The 25,628-nt window shown below is 38.9% G+C and overlaps 1 protein-coding gene across 1 annotated transcript in view; it reads left to right on the plus strand.

The window, feature by feature from the left end:
* The window catches only part of LOC110201454 (phospholipid-transporting ATPase FetA-like), a 157,327-nt gene that overhangs the window by 50,022 nt on the left and 81,677 nt on the right, over positions 1 to 25,628 (plus strand). Inside the window, 3 exon segments of the mRNA XM_078152709.1 lie at positions 20,215 to 20,273; positions 22,027 to 22,140; positions 23,140 to 23,238. Coding sequence (XP_078008835.1) covers positions 20,215 to 20,273; positions 22,027 to 22,140; positions 23,140 to 23,238 — 272 coding nt within the window.

The following is a 25,628-nucleotide window of genomic DNA, read 5'->3' on the forward strand; positions in this document are numbered from 1 at the left end:
AGCCTGTAGTGTCACTCCTGGTAGAATTTCATGAATATACAGAAATGCCACATACACATGCTCATACTGTGAGAAACCAATATGAATTTGAAATTACCTTCCATTTCCCCCTCACTTCCTTGGCTCTCCATCTCTAACACATAGGCCTTCAGCATATAATGTACACACCCCTATCATTCAGTCTTGTTCATGACTTTGCTTCTTCAGTCTCAAAAGATTATAGTGTTTAGAACTTAAAAGAATATTAGACATCTTTTGGTCCAACCTCCTTATTTTACAGGTGAAGAAAATGAGACTTATAAAGGTTAGTTTAATTTTTTCCTACATACTCTCTCCCCTACCCTGTGCTATGATAAAAATCCAGGTTTCAGTTTGTGCCTTCACATTCTTTGAAATAATTTTTTCTTCCACTATCATCCCTAGGGATCTGCTTCAGGAAGGAATTTCTGAAAGAAGGAGAGGATAGAGAACCTCATAATGTAGTAGATGAGGTATCTCATGGAGTTCCTCGGAAAACATGGAAAGGTACTTATAGACGTGGAAGGAGCAGAGAGAGAGACCTTATCATGAAAACCATAGAGTTATAGAATCTCAGAGTTAAAGGAGTCTTAGAAATAGTTCAGTTCTCTCATTTTACAGATGAAGAAATGGAGTCTTAGGCAGGGTAAGTAATTTGCAAAAAGGGCTAAAACCTAAGTAATTGTATTGAGAAAATGTCAAGACAAAGCAAATGCCAATCAGCTTGCAAACATCTAGATGAGGAATAGGTTCTAGATAGCCACAAAAGTTACTTTCTATTTCAGAGGGAAGGGTCCTATAGGTAAAGAGGAGATGCTAGATTCAATATGTCATTTGTTTGCATCCACCCACTCAGAACTCACTAGGAAAAACTGATCAAGGGTAGGGAATTTGGCACATGGGGTGATTTTAATTGGCATGCAATTGAATACTAGTAGTACTGACTGACTCTTGTCAAAAGCTTTTGCCAGCCAAAAAGGCCTATGCAAGATATGGTAGCACGTGTACAATCTCCTTAACCCCCATTTTTTTGCCTAAAAGTCAGAAACTTGACTTTTCAAAGTTAAATGTTGTATCACAGTACTTTGAGCTGGATGCACAGCTGATTTTAGAGTTATAGAGAACCCTTAGCAACTCACCATGTAAAACCTTGGGCCTAATGGCATGTAAGATTTTATACAGTGATATAGAACTCAGTTGAGCATCTCAGAATTGTATATGTGTCCAACAAGTTATGCGAGGTTGCTAAAACCTGAGGAAACAATTCAAAGCAACCATCAGAGATTAGAGAAATAATTTGTAGATACATTTAGGAACAAAACTACACAAGCCAAGCATGGGGAAAGCAGATGAAGCAGAAATATGGCAGCTAACTCAGAATTATGGTGGACCACAGGCTGGTTATAAGTCAGCAATGTGGGAACATGATTGAGGAACTGAAATAGATCCTGGGATGTAATAATAGTAGTATGACATTTAAAAATCAGAAAGTGGTTTTTCTGAATTGGTAAAATTCTTTTTGTGTATTACGTGAAATTTTGGTTTCCATTTCTAAGGGAGCTTTGAAAGAATTAATGGGGATCCATTAGAAAAGGGCTACCAAAACTGTCTAAGAGTCTAAGCGGAAAAGCTAAAGAAGTCATGGTTATATGGTCTAGGGAAATAAGGCTGAGGAGCAATTTAAATGCTGTTTCCAAGTGTGTGATTATTTGTTGGTGGGAGAGAGGGAAGAACTGAGGGCATTCATTCTGTTTTCCAAAAATCTTCTTTAACTTGGCAGTTCTGCTGTAGCTTCGGGAAGGGGTTGGGAGTAGAGGGGAGATGTTTACAGTAAAAGATAGTAAGACCATCTGGATAGATGCCCACACTGAGCCTCAAGGATTATTTCACTTTATCACTAGGTTCTGTTCTCATCTTTTCTGATCTGAAATTTTATTTGATCAGTTCGAACAAGTATCACTTTACATCAGACTCATAAGAGATTAATTTACAAGCTAGCTAATTCAGAATGGGAGATAAATCTGGCAAGATAACTTACTAGCAGTTTGTATAGGGCATTCTCTTTTGGAGATTATATGTATTTGGGAGATCAAAATTTAGGCCAGGAGGTCACTTTATTCTGCTTAGAATATGTTTTATTCTTATTGTTACTGTGATAGTATGACAAGCAAGAAATAATCTACTTAACATGTTTCTTTCTAAACTTTTCTGTGATTTATAACAATTCCCCCCAAGTACCTGAAGACGATGAAAGTGGACCTCCTAACACTAGAGCCCTGACTAGGGCTAGGAAAGGTAGGCAACCATCAAGAGTAAAGTATCTGGGGTGGAGGAGAAGGGGCAGTGGATGGGGATGGGAAAATGAGGGACATTATTTAATGTTACTTTTTTAAAAAAAATAACAATCTTCAAGAATGTGGTACATATGTATTTATTTTATGGTAAGTCAAGTTGTAAGTAAAGGCTTGAAGCCTTGATGAACAGTAACATAATGGCATAATTTTCTAATGGGGAGAGAGCCATGTAATTTTCAAACTTTGCCTGGAGAGCATAAAGGTCCTTTTTTCTGTTCTGCCCAAGACCCACCCAGGAAGTTGTAGAGCTTTAGTTTTATAAGCCTTCAACAAGGGTTTTCAGTGCCAGAATTGGACAGCTTTGGTTATATTAGGTAGATGTATTTAATGATTAGAACGATTCTCCTCTTATTAGCATGTTGTACATGATAATGTGGTACTTAATGATCTTCAAATTTAGTCCCTTGATATTATATTTGTCTTCCAGGAGAAAGCCTCTCCTAAGTACTATCTTAGGTTCTTGGATAGAGAATGGCACCTTTCCTAATGAAGTTGACATCTAAAACAGACATGTTGATGAAATTTGATGAAACAAAAAGAAAGAAAAGAAAAAGCTTTTAAAAGAAGTTTTACGTTTTTCTATTTTGGGGACTTTTTTCTTTATTACAGTATTAGTTAAAAAGTCTTAAACAAGAAAACAATAATGGAACTAATTTTGCATGAATTTATTGAAACACTGATAGTTCTCCTTTTGACTTTTAACAAGAGCTAGATTGAAATCATGGGAGATAATGTTTGGGATAAGGATCCATTAATCAAAGTGTCTGGGTAGACGCAGTTTTCCAGTGCTACCAGAATTTGTTGTTGGAGACTCCATCATGAATTAAGGACATAGAGTTTTTAAATGTTGGTTCACCCTATATTATTTTCTCAACCCCTCATTTATTTTGCAGAGATGAGAGAGGCTTTGAAATTTGGAGATGCATATAATGGCTTCTCAAATTCGATTAAACAGCTCCTTGAGAGTAGGGATTGTTTCGTTTTTTGCATCTGTATTCCTACCCCTAGCTTATTACCTAGCACAAAGCAGGCACTTATTAAATACTTGTCAGTGATTTAGTCTGGAGCTCTGTAAGATATCTGTGATTCATGTTTCTTTTTTCACCAAAAGATCACTAAATTTTCACTCCCTTGACCTGCCTTCTTTCTAATTTTCCCTCTCCCCTTCTTCCCTTTTGCTCTTATTTTCCTACCGAATGAAATGTATTTCTGTACCCAATTATATGTGTATATTCTTCCTTCTTTCAACCAATTCATACGAGAGTGATGTTCAAGTGTCAGATACTCCCTCACCCCTTCCTCCTTGTTTGCATAGATGTCTGCTTAAGTACCCTGATTATGTGAGATTATTTTCCCTACCCTTCCTGTCCTCTTCCCTCCCCTCCCCTTTCCAGTCTTCTCTTAAGATTATAAAAACATAACAGAATCACTTCGAGGTCTTATCTAATTAGACTACCTCTGTGACCCCTGATGATTAAAGGGCTCAGAAGAGACACATATGTCATTTCTCCATATTTCAGTATAAGTGATTTATCCTTGTTTAGTCCCTTATCATTGTTCATTCATCTTTATTTTTTGATATTTCTCTTTGAAGTATATTTGAACTTCAGAGTTTCTCCACAGCTCTAGTCTTTTCATCAGGAATTCTTAGAAGTCCTTTCTTTCATTAAAGGTTCATTTTTTTTCCCCTGGAACATCATTTTGTTGAGGAAATTATTCTTGGCTATAAGCCTGTAATCCTTTGCCTTCTGGAATATCACATTCCAAGTTCTCTGCTCCTTTATAGTGGTGGCTACAAAATCATGTGTGATCCTCACTGTAGTGCCTCAGTGTCTGAATTCTTTCTCTCTATTTGCCATTTTGGTTTTTTTTTTTTCTTTGACTTGAAAGGTCTGGATTTTGGCTATGATGTTCCAGGGAGTTTTTATTTTGAGGTTTCTTTCAGGAAGTGACTGGTAGATTCTTTCATTTCTACTTTGCCCTCTTGTTCTAAGAGGTCTGGGCAGGTTTTTTTTTTATAATATTTTGAAATATGATATCTAGGCTCCCGTTTTGGTCATAGCTTTCAGGTAGTCCAATGATTCTTAAATTTTTTTTTCTTTGATCTGTTTTCTGGGTAAGTTGTTTTTGTTTACATTTTCTTCTATTATATTTCCTTATATTTTCTTCTATTTTTTAAGCCTTTTAAGATTTTGTTTTAATATTTTTTGTTGTCCCATGGTGTCAGTGGCTTCTATTGGGTCCATTCTGATTCTCAGAGAGTTTGTTGTTTGGGCAAGGTTTTGTACCTCTTGTACCAAGCTGCTAATTCTTTTTCCAATTTTCTCCTCCAGTACTCTCATTCCATTAATTTTTTTAATATTATTTCCCTCCAGTTGTGAACTGATCCAACTATTCTGGAGAGCAGTTAGGAGCTATGCTCAAAGGGCTATAAAACTGCATACCCTTTGATCCAGCAATACCACTACTAGATCTGTATCCCAAAGAGATCATAAAAAAGGGAAAAGGACACACACATGTACAAAAATATTTGTAGCAGCTCTTTCTGTCATGGCAAAGAACTGGAAATTGAGGGGATGCCCATCCGCTGGGGAATGGCTGAACAAGTAGTGGTATATAAATGTAATGGAATACTATTGTTCTTTCAGAAATTATGAGCAGGTGGATTTCAGAAAAACCTGGAAAAACATGAATTGATGCTGAGTGAAGTGAGCAGAACCAGGAGAATGTTGTACACAGTAACAGCAACATTGTGTAATGAGCAACATTGATAGACTTAGCTTTTCTTAGCATTGCAATGATCTAAGACAGTTCCAAAAGTCTCATGATGGAAAATGCTATCCAGGGGCAGCTAGGTGGCGCACTGGATAGAGCACCAGCCCTGGATTCAGGACCTGAGTTCAAATGCGGCCTCAGACACATAGCACTTACTAGCTGTGTGACCCTGGGCAAGTCACTTAACCCCATTGCCTAGCCAAAAAAAAAAAAAAAAAGGAACTGCTATCCACATCCAGAGAAAGAACTGTGGAGTCTGAATACAGATTGAAGCATATTGTTTTCTCTTTTTTTTTCTTCCTTGTGGCTTTTTCCTTTTGTTCTGATTCTTCTTTTACAACATGATTAATGTGGAAATATATTCAATATGATTGTATATGTATAGCCTATATCAGATTGCATGCTATTTTGGGAAGGGGGAAAAATTTAAACTCAATCTTATAAAAGTTAATGTTGAAAACTAAAAATTAATTAATTTTAAAAAATAATATTTTCCCCAGTTACATGTAAAGTCAATTTTTAACATTCATTTAAAAAAATTTTTGAGTTCCAAATTTTTGCTGCCCCTCCTTTACCTCCCCCTTCCCTGAGATACTAAGCAATTTGATATAGGTTATACATGTTCAGTCATACAAAATATATTACTATATTAATTGTGTTGTGAAAGAAGACACACCCAAAGGGGAAAAAAACACACACAAAAAAACAGAAAATGAGAAGTAGCTTCGATCTGCATTCAGAATCCATCAGATCTTCTTCTGGAGGTGGATAGCATTTTTCATCATGAATGCTTTGAGATTGTCTTGGATCATGTATTGCTGAGAATAGCTAAGTCATTCAGTTGATCATCATAGAGTATTGCAGTTAATGTGTACAACGTTCTCCTGGTTCTCACTTCACTCTGCATCAGTTCATATAAGTCTTTCTAGGTTTTTCTGAAATTTACCTGTTTATCATTTCATATAACACAGTAATATTCCATTATAATCATATACCACAGCTTGTTCAGCCATTCTCCAATTGATGGGCATCCCATCAATTTCTAATTCTTTGCCACAAAAAGAGCTGCTATCTTATTCCATTTATAAAAACATTTTTAGCCCTTTAAAAAAACAAAACAAACAAACCAACCTCTTGCTTCATCTCTTGCAGGAATTCTAGTTGGGTTTGTGTCCAAGCTGTGTTTTATTCTGAGACTTTGCATTTAGATATTTTGCAGTCATTCTCTTCTGGGTTTGTATCTTGAGCATCCCTGCCACTTTTTTTTTCTGCCATTCTTGAAGCCTACTTCCTTCAGACTTGATGTTAGTGCTGGGCTCTGCCATACTTCTGTAGGGAAGATCTCCTCCCCTCCCCTCTCATCCCCTCCTTTTTCCTCTCCTCTTGCATCATGCCCTTACCTGAGGGTGTTCTGCCAGAAGGAAGGTGCATTTTAATGGCTGAAACCTATCTAGTTAACTTGGAGTTTACTGGCTATAATTCTTTCTCAAAGACTGAGACTTAAACACAATTCATTCTATATCTCATTGATTGGACAACAACAGGTCTCTGCCCAAGGACCACTTAATGGTTATTTTTTGGGCCCTCCAAGCTCAGAGTGAATGTAAATATAACTGTTTCTCTTTTGGCCAAGCAACCTTGAGGGTCTTCTTCTCCCAGTTTTTTGTTTTTGTTTTTATTAAAGGATTCATCCCTTGACTCACTTCTTAAAGAGGCCTATTTACTGAATGGGCGTTGCCTCACTCAAAGTGAGAATTTGTAAATACCTTACTTTCAAAAGGCCAAGGTCTCTCACTGCATCCTGGGCCATCTCCAGTCTTCTTGATTGATATCTGGCCACTGGAGTCAGATGGCTCTGGAGGAGAAAGTAAGGCTGGTGACTTTGCACAGCACTCCCTCACTCAAATAAAATTCAGTTGCAAGTCATGTCATCGTCTCCCTGATGTCATGGTCCTCTTCGAGAACAAAGGACAAACCACAATCATTACAATATTGCCATTATTATGTACAGTGATCTAGTTCTGCTCACTTCACTTTGAGTCAATTCATATGTCTTTCCAGGTTTTTCTAAAACCATCCTGCTTATCATTACTTATAGCACAATAGTATTCCTTCACAATTATATACCATAACTTGTTCAGCCATTCCCCAATTATGGATATCCCCTCATTTTCAATTCCTTGTCACCACATAAAGAGCTGCTATAAATATTTTTGTACATGTAGGTTCTATTCCTTTTTCTTTGATATCTTTGGGATACAGACCTAGTAGTCATATTGCTAGGTCAAAGGGTATGCACAATTTTATAGCCCTTTGGGCATAGTTTCAAATTGTTCTCCAGAACAGTTGGACCAATTCACAATTTCACCAGCAGTGCATTTGTGTCTCTATTTTTCCATATCCCCACCAGAAAATAAATGTCCTTAAAGGCAAAGATGAAAAGGGCATTTTAGGCATAGGTAATGGGCTATGTGAATATACAGATGCAGGAGCTGACACTGTGAGTTAAAGTAACAGCTAGGGCTAGAACATAGTATGTATAAAAGGGGGTGATGTGAAATAAAGCTGGAATGGTAGAATGGAGCCAGAGAGTGAAGGACTTTGACTGGAAAGCTAAAAAGTTTATATTTTATCCTAGAGACAATAGAAAGTCCCTGAAGATTTTTGAGGAGGTAAGTTACATAGTCAGACTTGGGCATTAGGAAGATTATTCTGGTAGCTGTGATTTGGAGGAAGAAGAGTCTAGACTCAGTCTAGATTCTAGAGGCAGGGAGACTAGTTAACAGACTACTACAGTAATCCAGGTAATAGCTGATGAGAGTCTTAATTAGAATGATGGTAATGTGACTGGAGCAGAGGATTCTGATGTGAAAGATGTTAGGTAGGTAGATCTTACAGGAGTTGGCAAAACATATATTTTGGAATAGAAGAGCCAAAGATACCTCTGAGGTTTTGATCCTAGGGGGCCACCAATAGACAGATACAGGAAAGTTGGGAGAAGGGTCATGTTTAAAAGGAAACAAAGATGGAAGGAAGCAAACATTTTTAAAGCACTAAACCAATATGTGGGCCAGCTAGGAGGTGCAGTGGATGGATCATCAGGCCTAGAGTCAGGAAGACCTCAGTTCAAATGAGGCTTCAGACACTTTCTAGTTCTGTGACCCTGGACAAGTAACTTAACACTGTTTGCCTCAGTTTCCTTGTCTGTAAAATGACCTGGAGAAGGAAATGGCAAATCGCTCTAGTTTCTTTTCCAAGAAAGCCCCAAATAGGGTCACAAAGAGTTAAATATGACTGAAATGACTGAACAACAATAACAGAAAACCGTATGCCAGTCACTGTGCTAAGGGCATTAAAAATATCTCATTCGGTCTTCTCAACAACCCTACTGGTTAGGTTGCTATTATTATCCTCATTTTATAGTTGAGAAAATTGAGGCAGGCCGTTAAGTGACTTGCCAAAGGTCACAAAGTTCACATAGGTTGGTTTTGAACTCAGATCTTTGACTGTAGATCACTGGTCCTGGAGTCAGGAGGACCTGAGTTCAAATGCGGCCTCAGACACATAATACTCAGTGCTGTGTGACCCTGGGCAAGTCACTTAACCCCATTACCTAGCCAAAAAAAAAAGAGAGAGAGAAAATGGTAAGTTGAAATGTTAACATATAAACTGTGAGTTAACATCAGGATGCGCTGATGAATTCCTATAGCATGTAGAATGTATGCCAGTTTAATTCTGTTCAAAAAACATCGATTAAGCACCTGCTATTATATGCCAGCCATTATGCTAGGCACTGGTGCTACAAAGAAAAAAATGTTTACTTGGTGTGGGAAGTACAGGAGAGAGCAATTTCAGTAGAGAGTTGGGATCAGAAGCTAGATTGCAAGGGTTTTAAGAAGTGAATGAGAAGTGAAAAGGTGGAGACAATGAAGATAGACAACCTTTTCTAGGAATTTGGCTGTGAAAGGGAAGAGAGTCATAAGATGATAGTTTAAAGAGATGGCAGTCAAGTTTAGTACTTAATTAAGCAATCATATGTTGTTCTATACTTAATTTATGCAAATCATCTCCAAACCGGACTGTGAGCTCCCCTTATCATTTTCTTTTGTGTGTCCCAAGTGATCTAGAGCAGTGTTGGATACAGAGAAGGGGTTTGGTAAGGACTTTTTGATCGTCTGATTGTGGGGGGTTATTGGTCTTTGGGGCCTGAAATATGAGCCAGCTATAGAGAAGGGTGGTGTTACTCTGCTCAACTTGTACCTACAAGTTGCAGGTCCAGCAGCTGAAAATAGAAAGCTAATACTGAGTGTTGTGGTCCTTAGTGGGTGGGTAGAGTTTTGAGGGAGAACTGATCAAGGAGCTGCTTTGTCAACACTATATCCAGGCCTGTCAACACTGCCACCAAACACAAGGGAAGTATCCCTTCCAAGGTGGCATTAAACTCTGTAAAATGAAAGACTTTAATTAAAGTATGTCATTTTCCTTAATTTTTCCTCCTGTTTATGTTAGCTCTGCTGTCAGATGGGTCAGTAAATTACATTTGGCTGGTTCAGTCTGTACCAGTCAACCTGGTACTATTTGAGTTGCAAACTCTGTACAGGAATGTTTAAGTCTAAACAATCAAGTGTTTACTCAAGGCAACATTGGACTTCTTTTACCTCCAATGGCAAACTTTGGAACTATGCCTAAGAAGTAGGAGGCCATACTATGTCCTTCAATTGCAGACCATTCGGTTCTTACCCAGTCCTATTATCTTATTCCACTTTCTTCCCTCCCTCCTTTCTAAACCATCTTGTTGGTTTCCAGAAGTCTTCTTTCTCCTTGGCTGAAGAGGGTGTAGCGGCTCCATATCACTGGTAACACAGTTTAAAAGAGAAGGAACTGATCATTGTGGGACTCCCAGGGTGCTGAGAGATCTTCGCAACAATTCTTACCTTGAAATCTGGCACAAGGAGGTTCTTCCTGGTGACCCAGTCCTAGATCCGGCTAAGACAAATTGCTTCCATCTTCCTTTCTGCCATTGCTTCTTTTCTTCTTGGTCCTAAGGGGCAGAATTAGAAAGTTTCAAAGACCAAAGTTGGGTTTGATGTAAGGGAAAACTTCCTAACAATTAAAACTATCAACAAATGTAATGGACTGCCTTGGAAAGTATTGGTTTCTCACTAATTAGAAGTCTTAAAGCAAAGTCTATTTGTCAGCTGTGTTATAAAGGTGATTCCTTTACAAATTTGGGTCAAACTAGATGGCTGCTGATGTTCCTTCTAACCCTGAAATTCTGTGATTCTGCATTTGTTTAATTCTTTCTATCTGGATTTTTTTTTAAATCTTTTAGCTCTGATTTTACAACGACATGCTCTCTTATTGTTACCACCCTTTCTTCTACCATAATACTTCTCACCATTCTCTCTATATGGAAAGAGAACCAGGATTATAATTCCTCTTTTGCTCTGCCTTCTGTAAAATAAACCATGTAAACTATTTTAAATTTTTCAAAGTTTAGGGACAGCTAGATGGCACAGTGGATAGAGCACCAGTCCTGCAGTCAGGAGGACCTGAATTCAAATCCAGCCTCAGACACATGATACTCACTAGCTGTGTGACCCTGGGCAAGTCACTTAACCCTGAATGCCTCACCCCCCCAAAAAAACCCCCAAAATTTTTCAAAGTTTTTTGAAACTAGTAAAAACATAAGGAAACAGCTACTGAGTATCAGGAGAAAATTAAAAAGTTGGAAGGAATTATAATCCTATGGGAGTAGATAGTTTTGGTCTTTTAGAATTGTAAATAGAGGTAAACCTGATCTTTCTTAGACCTTCCATTGATTCATCTTTTAGTTCTTTCCTCTAGAGTCAATCCCACCTCAATTCTATTTGAATGAGATGAAAATAAAATAATAATTCACTTATATGGCGATTTAATGTTTACTAAACACTTTCATCCCCAAAACCCTGTGAGGTAGGTAGAACAATTTTTGTTATCCATTTTATGGGATGAGAAAACCAAGACTCAGTAAAGTTGTCACTTGCCCAAAGCTATGTTGTTCTTTTAGATACATATATAATATATAAATTTATATATAATGTATTATACATAATTGTATATTAAGTAAATATTAATCTAGTTATATAAATGTATTTATTTTAAACAGTTTTTAAAAATTTTGAGTTCCAAATTCCCTCCTTCCAGCCCTGCCCCACTCACTGAGAAGGCAAGCAATATATCAGTTATACATGTGAAATCATGCAAAACATATTTCCATATTAACCATATAACAAAAAAGCAAGAAACATAAAGTGAGAAAATTATCCTTTAACTTGCATGAAGTTCATCAGTTCTCTCTCAGGAGTTTGATAGCATTTTTTCATCGTGAGTCCTTTGGAACTGTGGATCATTGTATTGATCAGAGTAGTTAAGTCTTTCACAGTTGATCATCATTACAATATTGTTGTTACTCTGCTCTCCTTTCCATCAGTTCATGTAGTTCTTCCCATATTTTTTTCTGAAACCATCCCCCTCATCATTCCTTTTAGCACAGTAGTTTTCCATCATAATCATATACCACAACTTGCTTAGCATCCCCTCAAATTCTAATCCCTTGCCACCACAAAAAGAGCTGCTATAAATATTTTTGTACATGTGAGTCCTTTTCCTTTTTCTTTGATCTCTTTGCAATACAGAACTAGTAGTGGTATTGTTTAGTCAAATGGTATGCATAGTTTTATAACCTTTTGGGCAAAGTTCCAAATTATTCTTCAGAATGGTTGGACCAGTTCACAACTCCACCAACAGTTCATTAATGTAACTATTTTTCCTCATCCCCTCCAGGATTTTGTCATTTCTAATAGGTATGAGGTGGTACCTCAAAGTTATTTTAATTTTCATTTCTGTAATCAGTAGTGATTTTTAGAGCATTTTTTCATATGACTATAGATAGCTTTGATTTATCTTCCTAAAAACTGCCTATTCATGTCCTTTGACAATTTATTAATTGAGGAATGGCTCTTATTTTTTATAAATTTGACTCGGTTCCCTATATTTTGAGGAATGAGGCCTTTATTAGAGAAACTTCCTTCAAAAATTTTTGATATTACTTCATTGTCTATTGTACCTTTTAGCAAAATGCAGTTTCCCTGATTATCTCGTTTAATTAGGTCTGTTTTTGCTTTTGCTTTGTCTGAGATCATGATTGCTACTGCTGCCTTTTTTACTTCAGCTAAAGTATAACAGATTCTGTTTTTAACTCTGTGTGTATGTCTTTCTGTTTCAAGAGTGTCTCTTGCAAACAGCTTATTGGAGGATTCTAGGTTCTAATCCATTCTGCTATCCACTTCCATTTTATGGGTGAGCTCATCCCATTCACATTCACAGTTATGATTATAAACTGTGCATTTCCCTCCATCTCATTTTCTTCTGTTTATCCTTCTCTCTCTTTTTATCCTGTCCCTCCTCAAAAGTCTGTTTTGCCTCTGATCACTGCCACCCTTAATCGACCTTTCCTTTGATGATTTTGATCTCCCCCCCGCCTCCCCATTCTCCTTTCCCTCTTATTTCTCTTTCTCTACTGGGTAAGACAGATTTCTATGTCCAGCTGATCGTGTGTGTGTGTGTGTGTGTGTTCTTCCTTCTTGAGCCAATTCCAATGAGAGTGAGGTTTAAGCATTGCCTACCCCTCCCCAATTTTCCCCTCCACTATAAAAGCTCTTCCTTGCATGTCTCTTTTATATGAGAAAGTTTTCTCCATTCTGCCTTTCCCTTTCTCCTTCTTCCAGTGCATCCTTATTTCTTTTCAAGATCAAACCAACATAATTTACTCACAACTATGCCTGTGTAGGTACCTGTCTATGTAAACTCTTTCTAACTGTCCCAGTAATGATAACGTTCTTAGGAGTTACATGTATCATCTTCCCATACAGAAATGTAGTCGGTTTAGCATTATTGAATCCCCTATGATTTCTCTTTCATGTTTACCTTTTTATGCTTCTCTTGAGTCTTATGTTTGAATGTAAAGTTTTCTATTCAGCTTTGGTCTTTTCGTTAGAAGTGCTTGAAAGTCCTCTAATTTCATTAAATATCCACTTTTTTCCCCCAATTATACTCAGTTTTTCTGGATAGGTGATTCTTGGTTATAATCTTAGCACCTAAGCTTCTGAAATATCATATTCCAATCCCTCCACTCCTTTAACATGGAAGCTGCTAAATCTTATGTGATCCTGACTATGGCTCTATGATATTTAAATTGTTTCTTTCAGGCTCCTTGCAATGTTTTCTTGACTTAGGAACTCTGGAATTTGGATATAACGTTCCTAGGAGTTTTCACTTTGGGATCTCTTTTAGGAAGTGATCAGCAGATTCTTTCAGTTTCTATTTTCCCCTCTGGATCTAAGATATTGGGGCAGTTTTCCTTGATAATTTCTTGATATGTGATATCTAGACTTCTTTTTTGATCATGAATTTTAGGTAGTCCAACAATTCTTAAATTATCTCACTTCTATCTATTTTCTAGGTCACTTCTTTTTCCAGAGATCTTTCATGTTTTCTTCTTTTTTTTTTCATTCTTTTGACTTTGTTTTGTTTCTTGAAGTCTCATGGAGTCATTAGCCAACATTTGACCAATTCTACTTTTTAAGGAGTTCTTTTCTTTTGTGAATTTTTGTGTCCATTTTACCATTAGGCCAATTCTGTTTTTTAGGGTTCTTCTGTATTTTTTGTGCCTCTTTTACTAAGCTGTTAATTTTCTTTTCACAATTTTCTTGCATCACTCTCATTTCTTCCCCTAATTTTTCCTCTACCATTTTTATCTCTTTAACTCAGGAATTCTTTTTGGACTTATGTCCAATTAGCATTATTCTTTGAGGCTTTGCTTGTATCAGCTCTTTTCATGTTGTTGTCTTCTACCAAGTTTGTATCTTGAACTTCCCTGTCACCATAGTAGCTTTTTATGGTCAGGTTCTTCTTGTTGTTATTGTTGTTTGCTCATCTTTCCAGCCTATTTCTTGACTTTAAACTTTGCGTTAAAGTTGGGCTCTGCTTCCCTGGTAGTGGGGAGGCATTGTCCCAAACTTCAGGCTTTTTCATGCTGCTGTTTTTAGAGCTAGTTCTGGGGATCTGCAAGTTTTTGGTGCTTCCAAGGTGGTCCAAGTTCCCTTGGCCTGGAACTGTGGCCGTGTCTCCTGTTCTCCTGTAGCCACAAGTGCTAGTGTTCCTCTCTGCCTTGGGACTGCGACCAGGGCCCCTGCTCCCTTGTAATCGACCACAAGCACTCATCTCTGCTCTGGAACTGCAACCCAGAATTGTGCATGAGTGATAGAGTTGCCGATTAGCACCAGCTGTACCCAGTGCCAGCAAAGGGGTCCCTTGTAATCTCGTTCAACCCCCTTACCTTCTCTGGGCTGAAAGCTCCTGAAGTTGCTGCTGCTGCTTTTGCAACCACCTCAAATGGCCATCAATGGTGCTGCTGCTGTGTGCCCTCGTGGCCAGCCCACACCCCAGTGTCACAGACCTCTCCTCCTGACCTCCTAAGTTGTCTTAGGAAAAATTTTTCATCCTGACCTTTTGTTGGCTCTGCCAATCTAAAATTTGATTTGAGGTGTTATTTTAAAGTTGTTTGGATGGGAATGTTGAGAGAATGCAGCTGTATTGCTGCCTCTGCTCCACCATATTGGCTCTGCCCCTTGTTGTGTTGCTTATAAGCTGTGATTTCACCCCAGGTCTGTACTGATTCCAAATCCAGTGCTGTTTCTTTTGGCTTCTTAAAGCCCAATGTAGGTTTGTGTTGCCATAGTTACTAGGATTTTAAATTCCTCTAGAATCTGCTTTCTAGTCTAATTTCCCATTGTGGATCCCACAGTTGAAGAAGACACTTCCCTTTCCACTCCCTAAGACTCCTTTTCTGACATTCATGTCATCCAGCACTAATCTTACAATTTCCTCCTTTATCCTTCAGGTGTCAGTGATTCTGGCCCTTGGAAGTTCTGTCCAGAGCAGGGAACTTGTGGCCTCGGGGCCACATGTAGCCCTCTAGGTCCTTCCTTAAGTGTGGCCCTTTGACTGAATCCAAACTTCACAGAACAAATCCCCTTAATAAAAGGATTTGTTCTGTAAAACTTGGACTCAGTCAAAAGGCCTCACCTGAGCACCTAGAAGTCACATGTGGCCTCGGGGGCCACAGGTTCCCCACTCCTGTATCCTATCCCCTGATTTGTTTTTCTCTGTCCATATTAATTTGCCTGAGGTAAATTGCCTAGAAGCCAGTTGCTGATTCTTTTGCAGCTATCTTTCTTTTGGTTTACTGATGAATAAGGTTAGAACTTAGGCAGAAATTTAAAGAGAAGCTAGCATAAAAGCGAAATGAAAAAACAAAACAAAACACTAGAATTGTAAAAACAGTATACATGATGATTGCAACAATATAGTAAACAGAAACAAGAAAAACTGGAAACCTGGCAATGTATACTTATAATGACCAAGTTTGACCCTGAAAAGGAAATTGAAATTTCACTTCCCTCCCTTCCTTGCAGAAGTGGGAGACTATGGCTATGGAACCTTTTATGTCTTGTTGGATTCGGTTGATATGTTGGCTAGTTTAGAGGAACAGCTTTTTTTTTTCTTTCTTTTTTATTTTTTATAAGAGATAACTATAGGTAGGGGAAATAGTAGGACAGATATATTAGTAAATGAATGTAATGATAAAAAAAAGATATTGCTAATTTTTTAAATAAAAATTTAAAAACAAAAGATTGTCAAGAGCAAATTCCTATACCCAGCCCTGATGGCTCAGTTGCCCAAGGACCAGACTCTAATTCCCCATAGCCCCCCACAAACCAATAGGATTTTGTTAGTGAAACCTCTCTCTGAGGTGCATGGAGTATAAAAGTGTCTTTTGAACCAGTATCAATAGTCCTGGCCCAGAGCATGATACACAACTCAAAACTAGTGATACAGGGTTCAACCATTAGGTTCAGGGATCCTCAGCAAGTGGAAAATAAGGGCTCACTTTCATTTAAGTCTCCCAAAACTATTACTGAAGAAAACCCTCCACATGCTGAAGAAGGAGCTGATGTTAAAGATAATTGGCAAAAGGTAACATAACGTTACTATATTTTGTAGGTTGCATTAGTCTGTAATCGTACTGGGGTATGTGGATTTATTTATTTGTTTATTCATGTATTCTGGGCTATCATTTAGGTTTAGAGGCTATACAGCCTGGATTACAGATGTCATCATCCCAAGAACCTGTTTCTCTCATGTCAGCTCCCTCCAAGGGGCCATAAATAGTCTACCTTTTCTCTTGTTTTAAATCTTTAGCTTCCTATAGAACCATCCACTAAGTTACTATTATCGTACTTGGGGGAAAACTCTAATCTCAGCTCATTTACAGAATAGAGATGACTGGCATACCCAGAGCTAGTGAATGATCATTGATTTCCTAGCTCAGGTTACTTTCCCAAATTGTCAATCTCAAACAACTATCTCTAACCCAAAAGGAATTATCTACAGTGTAGGTGAAGTAGTGCTGCAGTTGGCCACTGTGTGGCATCTGAGAGTCAAGTACAGCTGATCAGATTATACACTCTAAGCAACTGTGTGTTGGGAAACACTGAAGATAGGGAACCCAGCCAAGGAAAGTTCAGAATTCCTCAAAGGATAGTGAAAAGATATATCCATAGTCTAGGAGAGGATAGCATAATTAGAGGGATAGTAAAGGACTAAATCAGAATGCACTCATAATTGTAGGTACAGGAGTCCAGATCAAACATCAGTGTAAATAGCAGACATTACTGGGTGGGTACACAAAGCTATATATATGAGGATCCCATGCCAAAGTAGGAGCTCCTGAGCTAAATAAGAAAGCTGATATATCAAGGTCAAAATCACTAGAATTAAATGCACTGGATAGCCTTCACAATTTGCTATCATTTATTTTCTCTCTTTTCCCTTTTAAAGCTAGTTTTGTCTAGCAAGAATTTAAATGTCCCTTTACTTGGGAGGTTCTGATAGGACATGATACATTATCTCTTTGATGACTTAATACTCATTTGTTCTCTCAAAATCCTTACAGTTTTACCAACTGACTCCAGAAATACTTGGGTTTGGTTGTATAAAAGTGCTAGTGATTCTGTCATATTACATAAACTCTGCCATTTTTGACTAACCATACACAACAGCAACAATGATGTGTCTTATTAGATATAGCAGGTTAACTTCATTATTAGTTTTATTTGCTCACAACAGGAAAGTCTCCTCACTTATACTCAAGTCTTTAGAAATGTCATTGGATCTATGAATAGTCAGGGAAGAATTCATTCATTTAACAAACCTTTCTTGTTTTCCTACTGTGTATCAAGTTCTGTGTGTGTTGGGGGTTGTAGGGTGGGGAATGGGAGAGATTTGCCACTGAGTACAAAAAAGTTTAAGATAATGTTTGGAAAACATGTACTTGTGAAGATGAAGAGATGGTGACCTAGATAGGAATACAATTAAATGGATTCGGAATTAGTTGGATAGATTCAGAGGATAGTTGTTAATGGTTTGATGTGAACATGGCCGGCATTGGTTGATCAGTCAAAAAGCACTTATTAAACACTTACAATGTGCCAAATATTGTACAAAGTATTGGAGATGGAAAAAAAAGCAAAAACAAAACCATCATCAAAGGAACTTACATTCTAATGGAGTAGACAGCATACATATATATGTGTATATATGTATATATATATATGTATATGTATGTATGTATGTGTGTGTGTGTATATATATATATATGTATGTATGTATGTATGTATGTATATATATAAAAGAGTCATATAGAGTAGCTACATGGTAACCTTAGAGAGGATGGCGCTGGTATCAAGGGGACTAGGAAATGCCTGATTCAGAAGGTAGTCCTTGAGCTGACTCTTCTAGGAAGCCAGAAGTTCTAAGAAGTAGTGGTTAGAAGGGAGTATTCCAGGCACCACAGAGATAACTAAACTCACAAGAGTGAAAGAGATCACCAAGAGAGTATAGAGAGAAATACCAGGAGCAGAGCCTTGGTATGTACCTATAATTAGAGAGCATGGCAAAGGAGACTGAGAAGTAGCAGTCATATGGGTAGGAAGAGAACAAGGAGAGAGTACTGTCATAAAAACCCAGAGGGGAGAGAGTTTCTAGGGAGAAGAGAGGGATGGAGAAAAGGTATAAGATAGATCCTTCTTAATTTTGGAGACACGAGTTTTATTTGAATGATGAGGTCAGAGGCCAGATGGAAGAAGGTGTAAAAGAAGATGGCATGCTCATCATATTTGTAGATTACGCTAAGCTTGGAAGGATAGCTAACATAATGGAATATGGTTGGGATCCAAAAGGATTTTTTTATTTGGCTAGGCAGTGGGGTTAAGTGACTTGCCCAAGGTCACACAGCTAGTAAGTGTTACGTGTCTGAGGCTGGATTTGAACTCAGATCCTCCTAACTCCAGGGCCGATGCTCTATCCACTGCACCACCTAGCTGCCCCTCCAAAAGGATCTTGACAGACAATAGACTGAAATTAAAAAGGAAAAATTCAGTAGGGATGAGATAATCCTGGCTAGATTGAAGTTTGTCTGAAAAAGATCTGAAGATTTAAGTGGACTTCTTGCTCAGTAAGAATCAGTAGAGTAGGTAAAACCATTTGCCTACATTCAGAACCATAGTTTCCAGGAGTAAAGCAATGATAGTCTCACGGTACTCTGTCTTTGTCATACCTCATCTGGAATATTGCATTAAGCTCTGGGCACTGCAAATTAAGAAGGACATTGATAAGATAGTATCCAAAGGAGAGCAACCAGTATGGTGAAAGATCTCGAGTCCATGGAATTGGGAATGTTCTAGCCTGAAGAAAACCCTCAAAAGGAACATAGTTTTCTTCAAGTAGCTGAGCTGTCATGTGGGGAAAGGATTAGACTTTTTTTGTTTGGCCATAAAGGGCAGAACCAGAAGCAGTGGGTGAAAGTGTGAAGAGATAAATTTAGGCTAGAAGTTAGGAAAAACTTCTTAATAATTAGAGCTGTGCAGAAGTGGGATAGGTTACCTCAAGAGGCTCTCCCACTTTGGAGATCTCTAAGCAGAAACCACTTGTGGGCATTCCTTTTGGGTATGGGTTGGATTAGATGGCTCTGAGTTCCCTTCTCCAATCACGAGATCTCTAGTTCTGTGATTATGTGATCCTGCTCTCAAGTAGCTTACAGTTTAATAGAGGAGGTGGCTTGTATTTAAATAGTGCCATGGATCTCTGTGGATGAATGAAAAGGCATTTATTAAGTGCTTACTATGTGCCAAGCACTATGTTAAGATTTGAGGAGAAAAATATAGAAAAGAAAAACTGTCTCTTCTCTCAAGAAACTTATATTCTAATGGGAGACAACATATATAAATGATTTCATCTGCAGGTCAGATGGAACTACCCAGTCAGGTTAGGATACAGTAGCAAAGCAGGTGGTAATGCTTATTTTCATTGATGTTATTTTCATTGATAAAGCCATATTTGTTTCTGATCTTGAACCATTTGATAATGACAAAAATTTTGGTAGGGAAGAACTTTCTTTTCTTGATCTTCAGTAGCTCTGGATGCTGAGGCAGCCTGGGCTGCAGCACCTGCAAAGGTACTTGCCAGGTCTGTGTCCTGATAAGTTCTTAAAAGTTGGATTGAACATAAACTTTTGGAAAATGGACAGCCTCAGCAATTTTGCCATGTGAAGGTACAGTAATCCAAAAAGATTGAGTTGATCTGTTCCACAAAAATGTTAGTATCTGCTGCTGACTCTGTGTATTAGGAAGGGAGACATGTTAGGGTAGTGAGTAGAGGGGTTCCATTAGGAAACTTCCACTTTTGACTTTACTGTCTTCCTCATTCTGCAGATATGAACACTTGGAAGTTTTAGCTTTTTTATTGCTAACATCTATACTAGATGGTTTGATATTAAGAAGTTAAGGGAGAAAAAAATCACATTTATACTTAGAGATCCTCTGTCAAAGAGATTGGGAACCTAGCAGCTTAGGGCTACTTCTACAGAAGAATATTCTATTCATCCATTTTTTTTCCTCCTTTGCAGAGCAAGAGAGGCATTTGCAAGCCAACAACAAAGAATTCAATGAAAAATTTGAATATGTGGTAAGTGTACACCTTATGGCAATCTGAAGTGATGGCAGGAAGACCAGGATATTAGCCTGCAGGACCCTTTACTTGGGTGACTGGGTCCTGGAAGATTAGGGGAACCATTAATCTATCAGTCAACAAGCATTATTACTACTATTTGCCAAGCACCATACTAAGTACTGGGGATACAAAGACAAATAAAACCATTCCTTCCTTCAAGGAGCTTATATTCTATGAGGGAAACAACATATGCACATATAAATGGATAAAATATTCTAAGTAAATGAAATGTAATGGGAGAGATACTGGCAACTGGGGGATCAGGAAAGGCCTCATGTAGGAAGTGGTTTTTGAACTGAACTGAACTTTGAAGGAGGCTTGTGTAGAGTTGGGAAATTCCAGGCATGAGGAGACAGCCAGCTTATCCAAAGTCACAAAGATAAGAGATGGAGGCCAGTGTGGCTGGAATATAGAGTGCATAAAAGGTAATAATTGGTAATCAGTCAGGAAAGGTATCCTGGAGTTGGATTATAGAGAGCTTTACATATCCAACAGAGAAGTTTTATTTGAGCCTAGAGATAATAAGGAGGTACTAGAACTTCTTGAGCAGAGGAGTAACAGATCAGACCTGTGCTTTAGGACTATCACTTTTGTAGCTAGGTGAAGGATGGACTGGAAAAGGGACTGACTGGAGGCAGGGAGACTTATTAAGAGGCTGTTGGCAATAGTCCAGGTGAGATATAATAAGAGCCTAAACTAGGGTAGTGGTGGTATACAAGTGAAGAGGGGAAGGATATGAAAAATATTTGGAGATAGACTTGGCAACTGATTGGATGAGGGGGTGGAGTGGATAAGTAAGAATGAAGAGTTGAGGATGATTTTGAAGTTGCAAACCTGGGTGACTGAACTGATGGTGTACTCTGAACAGAAATAGGGAAGTTAGGAAGAATCAATAAATGAATGAATGAATGAAAAGCATTTATGAAGTGCTTAATGTGTACCAAGCACTGTGCTAAGCACTGAGGATACAAATGGAAAAACGAGACAGTTGCTGCTCTTTAGGAGCATACATTCTAATTGAGAAAGACAACATATAGAGATTTACCTGTAGGGTGGATGGAAAGGTTCTCAGGGTGTATTAGCAAAGTCCAGGGGTTTTTAGGGTACATTGGAAGGTCAGATGGAAAGGCAGGCTGGTTTTCATGTTTAATCTTATCAGAGAAATTGTAGTTGATGATTCTTCTGTTCATCCAAACAATGTAACCAGCTATGTCTCCCTACAACAAGTCAGGTGGGGGGAACTGAAAGGGTCAGCCCATGACTACAGGGAAGGGAAAGGTGGACTGAAGGGTTAGAATGGAGTAGAGGCTTTGAATTCCCTCCCATGAGGATGAGGATTCAGTGGGGGAGGGAGAGTCAGTTTCTACTTGGGAAGAGGGAAAGAGATGATGGCACTGGCAAGAAGGTCAGAGGAAAAGGCTTCTCAAGGCAGCTGCTGCTGCTGGGCTCTTTGGTACCCAGTGGGATCTGGGCAGCAGGTGACTTGGGGCTGGGTGGATTTAGGCGCAGGGAGTTAATAAATTCTGTCACTCCTGTGTTTCATTTCCTCTTTGTTGTGGCTTAGAAGGTATATGCACTTCTGTGGGAGTTGGCAAGAAGAAGAGGGAGAACTGTTAGGAGGGAATCTCTGTAGGGAAAATCCATCCCTGAGGCACTGTCTCTCTTTTTTATACAAAGCATGTGTTTTGTTTTGTTTTGGTTCCTGCAGAACAATGCCATTAAGACCTCAAAATACAATTTCTTCACATTCCTGCCCATGAATCTATTTGAACAATTTCAGAGAGTAGCAAATGCATATTTCCTCTTCTTGCTGTTCCTACAGGTATTTGGTGAATGCCTTTTAAGTAGTTTGTGTTTTTTTGTTTTTGTTTTTTTCAAATAACATTTTATCAACAAGATCTTGAGAGAAAAATCAAAAGGTATCTTTCCTATTTGGGTAAGTTTAAACAGGGTGAAATTGGGAACCAGGTGATCTGCATGGGTTCAAGGACCGTTCTCTTGAACAGCTGTGATCAGGTTTGGCCAACATGAGTCTGGCCACACTTGAAGTGAATAAAGCAGAGCCTCCAGCCACTGACCAGATATCTCCAGGCCTATAAGAGCAAGAAAGTTTAGCCTCCAGGCCATAAACACATTGGGACTTAGGTGGAAGTGTTTCATTTGGGGATTTCTGAAGTTGAAAGTCCCTTTCTCCCAGTTACTTACATTTTTATGTTATCTATAAATATTTCTGGACCCCTTTTAATACACAGTTCCTCCATGTGGCCCTGCGGTATGGCCTATAGCCTAGCCTGCTAAGGCCCTGGAGCTGTTGACAGTGCCAAAGAGGCTAGGTCTAGGTAGGCACAAAATAACTGTCTAGGTGGGGGAGACAAGAGAGAGAAAAGGACAAAAAATAAAGGTTAGAGTCCTCTGCAAACCAGTGACAAATTTCCTCAGCTTTCCCCCCTAATCCTTATCAGCCCAGCAGTATACCTCAAACTGGGCCTAGACAATTGAGGTTTTTTTTTCTGTGCTCCACCTCCCTCCTCATTGTTTTTTTATCAATAAGAGGTCTTCCATGAAAGGAACTAACACTTAGCTGCCAAAACAGGAGCAGCTGAGCCCATGCAACCGTTTTAGTGGCCATCTATGATACCTTCTCTTCTTTATTCCTTGCAGTTGTATTTGTACATAATTAAGGGACTCTGTGTTGACAAGCCTAGAATCTCCATAGCTCCTAGAAGAGTATGATTTGATCCATTATCTTAAAAAGTGTCCCAGAATGTGTCCTACTCTCTCTTGCTTTCTAATACTATGTGCCCTCCCTTTTCTCTTGCAGCTCATTCCACAGATATCATCTTTGGCTTGGTATACAATGGTGGTCCCTCTGGCATTAGTTCTCTCAATGACAGGAGTGAAGGATGCCATTGATGACATGGTGAGGTGATTTATTGGGCCTTTTGCTTTCTGTTGAGCTTGCCATGTCAGATGGGGCAAGAAATACTTTTTGGAATTTCTCAGTCTGTTATAGGGGAGAAAAACTAGCTTAAGATTCAGCTACTTCCTCCTCTAGGGAAAACTTCCATTCCTAGGCTCTTGAGACCCACAGGAGCTGGGGTACTGTGCTACTCCCTGTACTGTACCTGGGCATGTAGTTTGGATTGGGTGCAGTCCTGGGGAGCCTGGCCTCTATTGAGAGGGGGCCCTCTTTTGTCACCCTCATCAGCTCATTTAAAATCGTCCACTCTAGCACCTCAGGGATGATTTTACTTGTAGCTTAGGTTATAGGGTATTGAAAAAGATACTTAGTGTACAGTATGATTCAGGTGTGAGACAGGTAATGTATTCCTACACACACAAGAAATACTAATCCTAAAAGACTCACAAGTATGTATTAACCTAACAGAATTCAGTAACTTATAACCACCATTACAGTATGCTGGGAGGCTGATATTTATGCCTTACGAAACATGAAGCAATTTGCAGAACTGCTAATTAAGTATTTTACATTTTACCTTGGCTCTGCATTGTCCAGAAAACATATACTACATGTCTGCTGCTAAAATGTGCAAGCTCAGGCTAATATTCTTGTTGGTGGCCGGCCTCTCTGGTGCAGAAGTTTCTCCTACTACCAGCCAGATACAACTTAATAGGACCCATGGGCATCCATACCTTTCAAACTCACAAGGTTGTCTACAAGCCTACTACATATGTGTATCTCATGCTGCCATTTCACTTAATATCAGGAGAGAATAAACATAAAAGAGGCAGCCATATCCAGGCTCTTGCTTGCCCAGGCATGAAATATGCTTTTGGATGGCAGTTTTCCAGCTGTGACATGTCATTTATCATGTTCTCAGCCAGCTGGAGGCCAGGGTAGGAGAATAATGGCACCTTACCCTTCTCCCCAGTCCCCCTTGGTAGGCAGCTTGAAATTGTCCTGACTTGATTTACAGCCAGAGGCAAAGACAGAGGCAAAGGGGCCAAGCAATCTCCTTTGTACATCCATTGAGTCATCATCTCTTCCAGCTCCACAGACAATAAGAGGACTCTTTATGCCCCTCAAATTGTCCTTTAGCCCTGAGTCACACATGACTGATAGCAGGCCCCCAGATTCCAAGCCCAGAACTAGGAATGTTAATTGTATGCATACTCCATGGGATGGTCCTTATAAGCCAATTCAACCCCACTATATCAGAAAGTCAGCTCACAGTCTCTTAAGACTGTGTATTTGACTGTTTACAGCCTAGCTCTAGGTAGAGAGGGACAAGGCAGTGTTATTCCTCCCCAATACTAGTATGTAATAATGACTGAGAAGAAGTGGCAACAGGCAGCAATCTGAAGACAAGAGAGAAAGGTCACCAAAGTGGCAGGAGGAAGAAGACTGCAGGCACAACAGAAAGAGAAGTAGCCTCCAAGGAGTGGAAAAAGTAGCCAAAGTTATAACCTTCGTAGCAATGAAACAGGTAGAGAGTAAAGGAGATGTCTGTGCGTGAAAGACAACCGGTTGCCTCAACAGGAACACTGTGAAAAGATAATGCCCCGAGAATTTAGTGTAGCTACAGTTGGAGACACATTGAGAGCCAGGGTATGGGTGAAGCAGCTTCATATTATTCATTAGGAACAGAGTTATTTAAGACAACGTCAGAGCTAGGCCTTATGCAGGCTTACTTAGTTATATGGAAGGCATAGTGGTTGTATTGTCATAGTAATGAATTAATAGCTCAGGAGATTGGGACAGCAGAGATCCAGGGGAGCTCCTGTACCACCAGTGGTCTAGAGGTTGTAACCTTCTTTATCCCTGTATGCAAGTGATTGTAGATACTTAGGATTTCTTTCCATAGGGTTTGGAACCCAGAATATTTTTCCTGTGTAAATATATTAGAGGCAACAGCATCCCTGGGACTCTGTCACACATGTGCTTCTTGGATCACAGAGCAAACCACCATCTGATGTGATTTTAGGCTCTACTCACTAAGTATATGTGCTCAAAAGTGTCAAATTTAGACTTTACCTACTATTACCATCTAAGGCAGTGTTGAACTAGAGAAGCAACCTGTGACAGTGTTGAAGATCTAAAGTGAATAGTGAAATGCATGGATGAATTCCCAACCACCACCCTTCAACATCTGACCCCTTTGTGCCTCCCTTTTCCTGCCTTTGACATTTTTCTCTGTATTTTGTCTGTTCCTTGTTATTCTCTCTAACTCTTGTCTTCATTTTTTCACCAGGCCTTTACATCTCCATTCGCTCTCTCCCTATCTTCTGTGCTCCCCTATTTCAACTTCTTCCAGTTTTCTTCCTTTTAGATCTTCTTCCTCCCTTCCT

This window comes from Phascolarctos cinereus, unplaced genomic scaffold (genome assembly GCF_003287225.1).
Source record: "Phascolarctos cinereus isolate Bilbo 61053 unplaced genomic scaffold, phaCin_HiC Scaffold_4;HRSCAF=312, whole genome shotgun sequence".
Classification (NCBI taxonomy): domain Eukaryota; kingdom Metazoa; phylum Chordata; class Mammalia; order Diprotodontia; family Phascolarctidae; genus Phascolarctos; species Phascolarctos cinereus.